Genomic DNA, 14,760 nt, shown 5'->3' with positions numbered 1-14,760 from the left:
ACCTGAATTGAAATAGATAAATAAATCAATGTATACATGGTCTCAGAGACATAATCCCATATCTTTAAATACATTGTTGCTGGTCCATTATACTTATGTTTAAGCTATCTGTGGTATAATGTCGGGAGTATGGACAAAAAATTAGAAGTCAACATAAAGATGAATTCAATGATATACATGTATATCTCTGTTACTTCAATTCCTTAGGGCGAGCTGAATTGAAATAGCTAATTGTATACATGGACCCATTTTAAATCTTTAAATTCATTGTTTGCTTCTCAGTTCAGGCCCGTAGGGAGCAATTTTATAAAATAAACTAATACCGCGGGTATGTTTTTTTTTTTTTTTTGTAATAAAACGTTTATTCTACTTTTTTTTTTATATATAATTTTTCCTATGGAATACGATGTAAATGTGTAGTAGAAGAATAATTTGTGAAAAAGACAGATAAAAAATATCCTTTGATGGGGGAAGGGGTGCATGTTTTTTCGGGGGCGGGGGGTCCTGTCCACAAGTACCTGTGCAACAGCGTAAGTTACTTTTTTAATCTACTGAATTACAAGTGCCAGTGTCTTTCTTAATTGAAACAGTTCATATATGTACTATCGCGAAATATTACACAAGCAAATATAGATCTTCAATTAATATATATCGACTTTCTCTGAAGATCGTATAATCGAGGTTTTATTTCAGGTCACGGTATTACGGTTGTTGCTTCATAATTCAACAATTAACTGAAGTATCCCTGATGGCGAGTAGTAATAAACTTTACATCTCACAAACAGGCGGAAGTTGCAAAAATCTTCGCAAGTGCAAATAACAATGACAGATTGTCTATGGAGCAGGATCTGATCTTGGTAATCGAAATTAATCGAGGACCGTCCTCTACGTTGACGACTACCAGTGTGGATGTATACACCAATCAATGGGCCATATCAAGTAAAACAGAAATTTGAAGCACCAGCTTATGCAAATTACCAGATGGCTGGAGAGGATGTCGTAGCAATCATCCATATGGAGGAGAGACGATGAAAAAAACATCTGATTAAGACAAGTCAATTAAGACGAAGGACCATGAGAGAACATAACGTATCAACACTGCTGCATCAAAAGAATCTGTCAAATCCCTCCAACTACCCGGAGTTGCACAGGGACATTTTCTTTTGGCAGGTAAGTGCTTCTTTAATTCCATATATAAACGTATAATTGTTACATTGTTTATATACCCCTGCCTTAACTTAGGTATAGACACGTAGATGAGATTACTTCTTTGCGTCGATCACTTTATTTATTCATGATCATATCAATCAACCTTTCCTTTGAGAACGGTATGATGGATTGTCTTCCACCATCTACAACTATCTTTTTGTTAATCTATTTATGAATATTTCATTTCAATGATATAATTTTTAACAAGAGAATAAAAATTCTTAACTTTTATGACAGTATTAGACTTTTCATCAGATGTTTTAATTTATTCTTTCGTTGCAAAATAATAGTATCTAATTTGACAAAATTGAATTGCTACAAAAACGTGATACAATTTTCCATACAAAAGTTCAATCGACGGAATACAATTAGGTTTACACTCATCAAGCATATAAGCTTATTGATGGATTGTCTTTTTTTCCCTTTAATTTTCCCGTCGAAAAATTGATTCTTCAGGACAACCACTTTAAAATCAGAAAGGTAACACATCTCTACATCAGGCCTATTACACCAAACAGGCTTGAGTTTTCTCTATACCTACATGTATAAAAGAAAAAAAAGAAGGTTTTTACTCATACGAAAAAACAATTAAGTAGTTTTATTTCATGCATTGCGATGAAAACGCCTATCATTGTTGTTCCATGTTCAAAGATTGGAAATTGAATTTTTAGAAACAAAGTATAAAATTAAAGGAAAAAAAAAACTGGAGGAAATAATGCTTTGGTTAAATTTCCAAGCTCTTACGTGTAGTCAGCCTACAAAATCATTAAAACCCCTTGCAGGAAAATGACTCCAAAAAATTAAAATTAGGATCATTGTCGTAGAATTTGATCATAGACCTTCAGTAATTCAAAATAATCAATGCAAACAATTTGATTCTGTTGATATTGTCTTCGCAAATGCCTCACTGATCCTTTGAGGTTATGGATAAGCGATAAATTAGTATTAATGATTACACGGAGTAGTGATCAGACGGTTTTAATTACTTGTAATGAAACTGTACATAGTTACGTATGTAACATAGTTTCTTGCAATTTCGCTCTTCACGGCTATCAAATGGCCATCGAAGACATTCTCATACTCAATGGATTCCTTTAGCGTGGAGACTAGATAAGGATATTATTGACGACAGGAAGGTATTTTATCGATGAAAAGTTAATGCTACAATAAAGATGTCATTAAGACATGGGATCTGGATTCCTTTCCATTTCTTGTGCTTGCATACAAATGGTACAAGAAGCACTGCGCGTTCTCTAGAATCAGAAACGATCTCTGCAATTGTTATAATCAAAATTAATTCCAAACAAGGTCTGCATACCAGTTAATTGGATTTTGTTAGGATTTCATGAACAGACGGAATATTTGAGAAAGAAAAATTAGTTCATCTTTAAATTAAACAAAAAAATGTTCTTTTCGCTTGATAATGCAGGGATAACATGGTTGCGACATTGTAGGAAAAAATACGTAAGCTGGTTATGTTAATTTTTTCTGCATGATTGCAACCATTAATCTCTACAAAGTAACAAAGAAAGACATTTTATTGTTTCTTTCTGTATAAATTATTTGTATAAATCTGGTGAAAGTACTAATACGGAAATTTTCCTGTTATCTATATTATTGGTGCGTACGTTACATTGATGGATTAGCCAGTTTCACAAGAAATCTTTTAAACAGATGGCTGTAAAAACTGGTTCTAAATTTTTTATTGTTGATAATGGAAGCATATAAGTATCAAGTTGGAATTTTCCTCTCCTTAAAATTCCAATTTAAAGTTAGCGTTTCCAACGTTAAAGTTGGAGTTCCAACTTAAAAGTTGGCTTTTCTAGCTTCAAAGTTGGCTTTTCCTAATTAAAAGTTTGTAATTCCAACTTAACAATTGATAATTCTAACTTTAAAGTTGATTTTTGCAATATTAATGTTGGCTTTTCCAACTACAAATAGGTAATTCCAACTGTAATGTTTGCTTTTCCAACTTTAAACTAGGCTTTCCCATCTTCACAGTTTGTAGTCCTAACTTTGAAATTGACTTTTCCAACTTAAAAGTTGGTAATTCCAACTTTATAGTTTGCTTTTTTCAGTTTTAATAATTTGAATTAAAGCATGTTAAAGTTCACGAATAAAATGAGTGAAGTTGAAATAAAAAATTCATACGGAAGATAGAAGTTGGAAAAGCCAACTTTAAAATTAGAAAAGCCAAGATTAAAGATGAAAAAACTAACTTTAAATCTTGAAAGTAGGAAAAGCAAAGATAAAAGTTGAAAAAGACAACTTTAAAGTTGAAATTACCGATTTAAGAGTTGGAGATGACAAGATTAAAGTTGGAAAAAATCAACTTTAAATCTGAAATTACCAAATCTCAAGTTGAAATTACCAACTTTAACTTGAAAAAGCCAATTTTAAAGTTGGAATTACCAACTTTTAAGTTGGAAAAGCCAAGATTAAAGTTGGAAAAGCCACCACTTAAGTTGGAATTAACAACTTTAAAGTTAAAAAAGCCAAGATTATAGCTGAAAAAGCAAACTATAGAACTTTAAAGTTAGAATTGTTGGAATGTTAAGGAGAAAAAAATCCCCACGTAGCTGTAAGAGTCTCTCGTAATTAATTGATTAAGAATGGCAATGGGTTTTCATCAAAAACAGAGGAGAAAATTTAAATATTAAGTGGATGTAAACTTTATGCAATGAACATAATTGCACATATATTTTACAAGTTATTTTACAAGTTAATATTAGTAATTTTATATAATCATTTTCACTTTTAAAATTTGGGTTTTTGTTACATGTGATGTAAATTAACTATTTGCTCAAAATCCTTACTAGCAAGAGGAGACTCGGCTAATAAATTTGCCTTATTAACTGGCACACAAATAGGTGCTATTTGTGTCCAGTTGCATATTATTGATATGGTTATATACTCGTATCTAAGTTATTTAATTAAAAGATAAGTATCATAATTGGATCGTCGAATAATTTCCAGAACAAAGTCTTTTACCCAATGTCTTTATAAACATTAATTTTTCTCCCTTGACCAATCTAACTGAAAATGGTTGCTTGTATATTTTCCATTAAAAACATATCATTCATTCATCATCACTAAGTTACCTAATTAAAAAGTAATTCAGTAGTTCCGTAAATCAAACAATAATATCGATAAGACAAAACTATCAGAAAGTTACCATAAATTATGCAAAAGAAATAATTTTCATATGCTATCAATGACATGCTCATAACCAGAAACTGTCTGATCAATCTACCTGGTATATGTTATTTCTATATTATCCCTCTTATTTACAAAATATATGGAACTGAATCTGTTTGCTTAGAAAGTACTGTGGATTTTTGGTAATCACAAACGTACTTCAAATGTACTGTATCGTAACAACAGACATATCTAGATGTCTGTTGGCGTAACAAAGGGTATAACTTATCATACAATGAAATAGTTCCCTTTGGCATAAATCAAATGTCATGAAGTGTAGACATGATATCCGGGAAATGTTAGACCTTTAAAAAACATAGTAACACGTTACAACTCATAACTCTCTATGTTAATTTTTTGCCTTCTTGCATGGATATGACTAATGCAGTACTATAAAATGGGAATTTGGGCCAGGAAACGTAATCATTATACGGAACGGATACGAAGATTTATCATATCGGATTCTGTAAAAATAAAATGTTTGATTAATGAGGGTAAAAGGGCCATCTAGTGAGAGTTGGAAAATCTTATATTTAAAGATTACCTAAGACTTCGGCTGATTTTTTTCCTCTCCAAACTTTTGATACACATTTAATCCTTTAGAATATGGATACCCGTTATTGCATGGTCGGATTACAAAACAAAATTTAACCTGTTCTACAGATGAATGATGACAGTGGGTCTGTTTTTCTCTCATTTCGTTAACAGTTTTTTTTTTGTTTTTGTTTCGTTGTACATTGTATGTCATCATAAATCGTATGACCCCCAACTTTAAACGTATAGGAAATCCCATTATATTATGCCTTAGTAATTGCCAATGACGTTTATTTACCTTGGCAGGGCCTGTTCAGTTGGGGAGGGGGGTCACTACCAAAAACAGCTGAAAGTCGTCTCGTTTGTTCTATTGTTTAGTTGTAAGTTGGCCATTGACGTTTTATTCAGATCATGCCCTTGGGGTAGGATGGGGCCACGATTGGCGGGATAGGTCAAAGATGGGAAAATATTGTACGTATATGGAACACAACATGTATTTGAATTTTCCATGAAAATAAAGAAATCTTTTAAAATCTTATGAAGAATAGCAGGGCCTAGGTGACTCAGATGAGCTTTGTAGTCAATATTACATTTGTTACGTTTGTTATATTTGCTTTAAACTTCAGTATACATTGTATAAGGACGAAATTTAAAAAATGCCACCAGAATTAGCTAAATCCTTAACCTTTGACCTTGAAGATAGTGTTAGGGTAAAGTCATAAATGCCATCTTCATGTAGATAGGTACACTAGGATAACAAATTTTGAAAAACCAAGTTTTGTATTTGAATTTGATAAACGTCTGTAATTCGTGCACTGTGACTTCGTTTAGTACATGTATCTGACTTCTAAAATAAAGTCATTATCCTCAGTGTTACGAACCGTAAAAATGTCACAGGGAGAGAGTTCAAGAATCCACGGTAGTAAAAGTCAACTACTGCTTAAGCAACTACATTTAAAAAATAACGATCAGATCCAATTTTACATCCTTCAAGCTCTTTCAGAAATTATGAAAGGCACAGCCAGCTGTCTGTGTTTGAACTTTTCAATGAATCTAGACCTATTAAGTCCTGGATCCACCCTTGTTGAATATTTCAATTTTTAACGAACCTTTTGTACTAGATCGTCAAAACTTGAGAGAGCACATTATGGACGTCCCTTTTTCTACAAGATATTTAAAAAGATATTACAATATTAATTCAATGAAATATGAAGGTAACAGACAGTAATCAAGCTCAAAAATCCACTGTAACACCACAAATTTAGAGCAAAGCAAACATGGACCTCTAAAAAGTCAGAGATGGGATCAGATAGGATCAGGTGCCATGGAGGAGTAAGCATCCCCTGCCGACTGGTCACACCCGCCGTGTGCTCCTTGTCATGATTGATAAAACGGAAAATCCGTAGACAATTCAGTGTAAAAATAATGTCCTAACAATTTGTTTGAAAAATATCAGTCAACATTCGACCTAATGTTAGATTGTATTTGCTGACAAGGTCATTGTATCGACTATAAAACTTGCGAAATATTGACTTTAAACAAGACTGTTGATTTTCTCGTTTCATCAACTTAATTTTTAATAGCTTGCTTCGTTTTAGATTTTTTTTTACTAGAGCATGCTCTTGCGTATCGAATCAACTGAGAGACATAAATTCCATATGCAGATGACAATTATATATTGCTACATAAATGAGGGAAGTTGACGATTGAAAAATTGACGTCATCACATTTATCATAAAGTTTTGTTGTTAGGTTACCATAAATGTCTTTTTCTAGTAATCAAAATTCATATCAAAATATGAAACAGATGTGTCAGACTCTGTGGTATCTTTTATTTCGAGTTCAAAGAGATATATCGAATGACGTAGGAAAATGAATAATTGATAAAACGTCGTCGATGTCAATCTGCTTTGCAGAGGTGTCGTTCGTTCCTCTATCAGACACCTCTGCAATGGGCTCGCGTCAAGATTTTTGACATTAGGTAAAAAAAAGATATTCCAAGGATTATTTCAAATTGAACTAATAATTCTAGACCTACTTAGAATATATACCTTAAAAGACGAACATTAGTGCAGGAATTTAATTATAATGAATTAAAACAAACGCACTATTTCTTGTGCTTAATACTGTGATACACGCGAGCCAACGACAGAGGTGAATGTATGAGCCGAAAGTAGAATGCGTCGATATATCTGAGTGTTGAAATGAATTTTTGGGTGCGTGTTAGTTGTGGCTTTATCATTTACGTATTGAATATAGTGTTCGATTTGAGAATTGAGCAAATAGATGGTTTAGCATTGTTTTTAAGATAATTCAATCCCATCCAGGTCTTAAACAATGAATCGTAGTGGATATTTTGTATCCAATCGTCTGGTTTGAATTTAGAAAGAGTTTGTAAAAACAATGATCAGTCGTTATAGGATACGTTATAAGTCGTGCTGTTTCGATTTCAGCTTCAGGACATTTCTTTTGAAGACTTTTCTTAGGGATTATGCACTTTTGAAGATTTCTTTTCCTCTGAATTTGCTGTCTGATCACTCAAAGATAGTCAAGTTTGCAAATAACAATTTGTTTAATGATGGTATTTGCTTTATAGGGACACTTGAGAATCTCTTGTCTTGCAGCCATTCCTATAATGACAACTAATTGGGTAAGCATGATAATGATGTATTAGTGTTCTTTTCTGAGGATCCCTACTTGGTATTTTTACTCATGATCTAGAGTATTTGAGTTATCCAAAAGGATGCTTTTGGAGACAAATTTAGATGTTTAAAAAACAAAATTTTATTAGGTCACCTGTGTCCCTCAGGTGACTGACCTATTGCTGTCTGTTTTTATCCATCGTTGTACGTCGACTGTTAACATTTGAACATTTTCAGCTTCTTCTCTGAAACCGCTGAACCAATTTCAACCAATTTTGGCGTATAGCATCTATGGGTTTAGGGAAACAAAAATATTGAATTTTATGGTCCCAGCTCCCCCCCCCCCCCCCCCCCGGACAAAAGGGTGGGGCTAAAACCATCAAAATAAATGTAATCTTTAAAAATCATCTTTTTTACCTCTGAACAGCAAGCAGTCAAACTAATTGTAATGAGCATTGAACTCTCCAGCAGAATTGTGAAATTCATGGCCTCATGGTCAGGGGTTCTGGTGTTAGTGTGGGGCTCTATAGATCACATAGTAAAAATGCTTAAATTTTGTAAGAATCTCCTTCTCTCCCCCTTTATATTTAGCAGAAAAACTAAATGCATAATTATGCTGAGCAAGGATGCCTCTTCCAAAATAGTAAAATTCATGGCCTCAGAGTCAGATGTTCTATTGATCAAATAGTGAAATGCATTAATTTTTTGAAAATCCTCTTCTCTGCTTTTTTGGTATCCAACAGATAAAGTAAGTTGATAATTTTAATGAGCAAATGTTCCTCTTTCAAAATTATAAAATTCATCAGTGTTAGGTTGGGGCTCTGCTTATAATATAGTAAAAATGCACTAATTCTTTGAATGTCTTTATTTGCTCCTGAGTAATAGACAGACAAAGTAATTGCATAATTATGATGAGCAAGACTGCCTTTTCAAAATTGTGAAATTCATGGTTCTAGGGTCATGGGTTCTAGTGTTAGAGAGGGGCTCTTTTACCATATACAAAAATGCATAAATTCTTCAAAAATCTCTTCTCTGTTTCTGGGCATTAAGCCGACAAGCTGAACGCATAATTATGATGAGCAAGAATGCCTCTTCAAAGTTGTGAAATTCATGGTCCCTGGGTCAAGGCCTCTGGAGTTAGGATGGGGCTCATATAGTGAAAATGAATTAATTCTTTGAAAATCTTCTTTTCGTACACTAAAGATGTTTAGTATTCTATTACGAAATAAAAAATAATAGATGAATATGCGTCAGTTAAAAAAAAGAAGACATCAATCTAAACGGCGACAATCTTCAATGTGAAGTTGAAAATGATTGCATGCATGAGTTATTCTAAATTTTTTAAATTTAGATTGAAAATTAATAAGACAGAACGGTGAATTTTTTTTTTTTATCAATTCTTCTTCATTCATATCTTATCAAATCACGTACTTTAAATATTAGTAAATATACTCATTTCTTATATACATGTACATATAATTTTTTCAGATATATATATATAATTCTGTCACCCCGAACGAAGTCCGGGGGAGGGGTATTGTTATTGAGTAGTTATTGCAGGAGATGGCTCGAACAATCTTAATATTAATAAATATATAATATATATAATACAATACTAATAAAACTTCACAGTAATCACCAAATGCAGTTGAATGTTGCAAGCACATCACCATTTGTTGTTGTGCTTGCAATATTAAAATGGCTGCCCTTGAAACGAAGGAAAGTCAGTTCTGGTAGACAATTGCAAAGACAGTTTCTGGTCAAATTTGTTATCTTAGAAGGCGGTATCGTATTAGGAGGTTTACAAAATAGTATTAAATAATTTGTATCACCTGCATATGGTGTCGTGCTGAAATGTCTACATATTTCTCCATTTACCCGATCATGAAAAAGGGTTAACGGTGGTTATGATCGGTCCAGAGAGGATGCTTACTTCTACATGGTACCTGATCCTACCTCTGATGTTTTCATGGGCCCGGTTTTCCTTAGCTTAAAATTTGTACTGTTAAATTGGACTTTTGAACATGATTATTGTTCGTTTCTCTCATTTCATTGTAAAAACCAAATAACCTCTTTGATCCAAATATACTTAAATGAAACAAACACAATAAGGGAACGTAGCTTTTAAGATGACCAACTTATTATGTTTTCCTGGAAAAACTCAGCCTTTTTTTTCTCTCTCTCTCTCTATCACTCAAACACACACACAGCCTCACACACACCCTCACACACATGCTGAATATAAAATAAGATGATTCATATTCAATATTCAAAAGTACTACTTTTTTTGCAGCTTTTATTTCCATTGTATTTAGAAGTGATTGATTCTATGAAATCTAGGAAGCTATTATTACTTTAAGAGGGAGAGGACAATTCGACCTTTGGGGGTGGGTGGGTGGGTTGTACTCTTCCCCCGGCACTCTAGAGTGCGATTTCCATGGAGAAATTCTATTCTAAGCCTTCTGTCCTACAGTTTGTTAGTTAATCATTATCAAGAGTCAGTTTTCGAAGGGCGTAGGGTGGGAGTTACAGTGAAATTCTTTACTTTAAGACTGGTACATTTTACTTTTTGTTCAGTGATGAAGAATTTCCTTCCTCTTCAGAATCTCTATCGAAATGCGATTTCATCAGCTGTAGGCAAATAAGGCGGTTATCTTTTCACTTTCCGTCGCAAAGCTGACTATCAAGTGATGTGAAAAATCTAAATATATCCAGAGTAAAATCCATTGGTCCAGTTACATCTTCTCTCCATCCCAATAGATTTGGTAGTTGTGAATGAGTGTATTATCGCGTTTTTCAAAAAGTTTTGCAATGCCACAGTAATGTGACCATCTGTAATTTTAAACTTTAATGTAAGTACCTTTGTCCGTGTGCTTTTCTTACTTTTCTTTTATCACGTGATAGATGTAGAGAAATAATTCCCAGGCCCCGGGATCATGCAGCATCTTAAGCTTAAGTCAAAATCTTTATGTTGAACTAAAATGTTGTAAAAGTCAAGCATACCAAAATTAAAATATTTTTCAATATTGCTTCACAAAAGTGTTTTTATCTGCAAATTTAGAGATTGATTCAATATTTAATAAACATTTTACAGGCTGTTGAAAATTTGACTTAAGTCTAAGTCTGTTTCATGATCCTGGGGCCTGGTCTAATGAAGGCTAAGTTTTAGACATTTAATTTTTAGGTGATGCATTATGAGTAACTAAGATTGATTAATGCATTTAAGTCGCTATTCGTCGGATTTTTCTTTAGAAAGTTAAGATCAACACATTGTCATATGTGAAAACATTTATTTTGTCCATTTCTACAGTTTTATTCTATTTGATCAAATGGAACTCGCGTTACTAAATTTCAAAATCAACATGTTTCCTCTCTACGAAATTATAACGTCAAAAAATGACGTCATGACAGTTCCTCAAACGCACAGGTTATCTCAGACATTCTTTGGCGTTTATACAAATACGTTTCACTACTATTTGACTCTTAGTTTCTTAACAAATGATTAAGTACCATTGTATACAAGCTAACTCGTTAGGTTTTTTTAAAGCATATTTATCGTCTCATTCTTCTTCAACAAGTTCGGCAGCAGTGCAGCGCATATCACTTTCTATTAGCTCTCTCATTTGACCAGATTTGAACTGATAATTCGTTTCCTGGCAGACTGTCCGATAGAGTCTATACTATTCAAAATCTGTTCCATTCGTACACAAATGCAATTTTGATGTTTCCTGCTTTCTTGGGCATTTTTAGAGTTTTTTTTAGAGCCCTCCCGATGGCAACACAAATTGTATCGCTACTTGCTAGTCCATGACACCCCGCGAAAACATTTTTCTCTCTCGCTTTTTGAATGTTCTAATCAATATGAAATAATATATAACTTCACAATTTGAGTGCTTAATATTTTAACTGGGTTTTTCGTAGGAAAAATCCGGTTATTGAAATGGTGAAAACGAAGGCGAGCGGCTGCCAAAAGGGTACATCATTTGTCCGGATGAATCCAAGGCGGTCGTGACGAGGTCCGTGGAGTGAGGTTACACCCCCTCCTTTTTCAAAAATAGTAATTAAAAAAACCACTAGAAAAAGTATCAGTTATTAAGGAGGGATTCTTGTCTGGTTTCTGACTAGATGAAATGTTCAAAGTATATTTGCTTATATGTTTTATATATTTACATGTAAGATATTTAAAAGATCATATTTTTCTTTCCTCATCACAATTGTACAACTTTAAATAGAAATGGTAAACTGAGTTTGAAATCTAGCAGGGACTATGTTTTTGGCGGAATGGCGGTGTATGAAAATATCTTCTTTTCTGCCTCTCAAAATAATTATAAACAATGAATTTAGTTATCATTTTTACACAATCAAAGACTTGGAGAAAATTTTTAAATGTAAGTTAAATTAATAATAAGGGACTAAAGTTTTAAAATATATAAAATAAATATGATTTTCCAAACAAACTACAATTATGTTAGCTTTTAAAAGCTTCCAATCTAAGTTCAGATTTGAGACAAAAATCCGTAACAAATGTTTTTTCTCTCTTAGTAAACGGTCAAAACCTTTTGTTTTTATGTCATTTTGTATCTTTATGTGACAACTTTACCATATGTGAAAATAAGAAAAATTTAAATATAGGAAGCATATAAAAATAACTAGAATATCTTAAAATTTTAAGAAAAATATAGAAAATTCGGATTAGCCAATATCCATTTTAGTTTAATTATTTATGTCAATTTGGTAATATCATCTTATAGACCCTATATGGTAATATCTCTTTATGCAAAAACATTTGATTTATTGAAATACGGTAGAAGTAGACATCGCATGATTGGCAACAGTATTTTTTTTTCTTAATGTCCAGGAAAAAGGTACTGACCTTGCCTCTAATATAAAACGGTCAAATTTAATCTAAGTGATACCATCACTTAGTGATATTGTCTTCTTGATTCTGTGAAAATTTCATTGATTTTTAAATATAAGAAATAAGTGTTCTTATGAGAAGAATCCCTCCTTAAATAAAAGAATTTCACTATGCATAGATTTAAAGTATTAATGCTGGTAGATTTTGTTTTTTTTAGTATGTGAAAAAATGACTTCAAGAATTCACATTAATCCACAATAATAGTACAAAAAATATCCCTGATCAGTAGATGACTACTGAGTACACCCTACGTGTACCCCCTCCTTTTCAGAAATCTGGCGACGGCTGTGAGTTTTCAAGATAGGAACTTTTTAAGTTGCAGCTCGATTGTACATATATCAGAGATGTGCACAGTACTTGGATTTTGATTTCTTTTATGAGAAACAAGCATTCTGAGAGTATTTCATTAGCAATACTAGTCCCCCACCGGCAAGTGTAATCTGGTTCCCGTTAAAAATTGAAAATGCCATAATTCCGTCAAAATACCAAAAAATCAGCTCAATATCTGCAAGCGTTTAGAAAAAAATTGCGGAAAACCCTGAAAAATTGAAAAGGTCGTAAATCCGTCAAAAATCATTGAAGCGGAACAAAATGCAAACTTGATCTGTAACTCATCCAAATACACTCACATACCAAAAATTAGCTCAATATCTACAAGCGTTTAGAAAAAAAGAGCGGAAAACCAAGTGGGACAGACTGACAGACAGACAGAGGGACAGCTAGACGGACGGACGGACTCAGAGGAAACCTATAGTCCCCTCCGGTTTCACCGGTAGGGAACTAATAAACAAGCTGTTGGCCTTAGTCATATTGATGCAAAATATTGCTTATAGGATACATCTGACTGATTTGTCCGGATAACTTCTACAGTTTCCAAGAAAGGGACTTTTTTACTTTGCACATCAATTGTATATAATATGTCAAGGATGTGAGTGGTATGTGGATTTTGATTATTGAAAATTTATAAGAAAATACCAGTTGTTGAACTTAGTCATTTCTATATGAAAAACATGTTCATAGAGTACATTGATATGGTTTGATGTCATCTCCTACAGTTTTCAGAATACAGTTTTTTTTTTTAAAAAATAAATGTGAGAAATTCCAGTCACATTCAATTTTCACAACTGATTTATTTCAGTTAAAATATTATAATTTTATCTGTGTAGCACTTACGATTATTACCTATAAAATCGTTAATGGATTTAGAATTTTAGACGCTTCGTTTAAAAGCTAAAACATGAATTGTTGTCAAATGATAAAGGTAAATTATCAGTTTGATGCGTAAAAATGAGATCTTGATAAAGTATTTGATTTAATGAAGTCGTCCACAAAAGTAATCGATTTTAATTGAACTGATGCATGCGATTTTATTTCTAAGAAAGCGGAGGCACTAATACAACTTTTCGATTACTGTTGAATCTAATTAAAGTATCCTGATTTTTAGAAGATGAGTCTTATTTGATAGAATGCGTCGAAATTGTATTTTTTTTGCTTATGCCACCTGTGATCAACTGCAGGCACAAAATTTATTTCCTACAAAATAATGGAGCTTTAACTGTAGGAGTCTAAAATGATTTCTCTTTGTTTGGCTTCTAGCTTCTGGAAAAAGTTTCCTAATTGCCATGTTCTTTCTTCGTCTCTCTCTCTCTCTCTCTCTCTCTCCTTGCAAGCGATTACACGCTTTTGCAATCTGGTCTTTACCTGCATAAATGTTTTAAAACGGCCCTTCCTACCAAACATGCATATTTCATGATGAAAAGTCACTGTTCTCATCAATTTGTTTGCAGGAAAACCTTAATGACAGAATTTCTTTTAGATCAACACGCCGCAAAATGAACGACAATTTTGCATGGGCGCGTACTCTGCATGTCAGATTTCCATATTAGACGTCCAATTAAACTAATGTTCTTAATAGAAGAAGACAATTATTTCTGCACTAGAGGTGTTAACAATAACGTGCCAATAAAACCCCATTCCATTAATGACTCGTGGTATAAAATTAACGATGTATATGAAGATTGTATACGAAGATGTTATTCAACTTTAACATTTGAAATTTTAATGCATGTGCATGTATTTAATTTAAAAAGAAGATGGGCGAACAAGGCGGGCGAAGTGCCTATAGTGCGACAGACATGAAGTGAAAAATAAAATCCCAATTATATAAAAATTTTCTTTGATATTTCATCTAACATTAAAGTATATTTTATGCTAAATCTCTACAATTTACAAAAATCTCACAAAGACTGAAATTATTTG

The 14,760-nt window shown here is 32.9% G+C and overlaps 1 protein-coding gene across 1 annotated transcript in view; it reads left to right on the top strand.

Annotated features, from left to right (window-relative positions):
* The first annotated feature begins 742 nt into the window (after nt 1-742).
* The window catches only part of LOC133173204 (neuropeptide S receptor-like), a 39,992-nt gene continuing 25,974 nt past the window's right edge, over nt 743-14,760 (top strand). Inside the window, exon 1 of the mRNA XM_061308159.1 lies at nt 743-1,170. Within this exon, the coding sequence (XP_061164143.1) occupies nt 1,075-1,170 (96 nt within the window). The 5' untranslated portion in view covers nt 743-1,074. The remainder of the gene's footprint in view (nt 1,171-14,760) is intronic.

This window comes from Saccostrea echinata, unplaced genomic scaffold, assembly GCF_033153115.1.
Source record: "Saccostrea echinata isolate AGI-Se365-2 ecotype Australia unplaced genomic scaffold, CSIRO_AGI_Sech_v1 ptg000056l, whole genome shotgun sequence".
NCBI classification, from domain to species: domain Eukaryota; kingdom Metazoa; phylum Mollusca; class Bivalvia; order Ostreida; family Ostreidae; genus Saccostrea; species Saccostrea echinata.
This window is presented reverse-complemented; position numbering and strand designations above follow the sequence as displayed.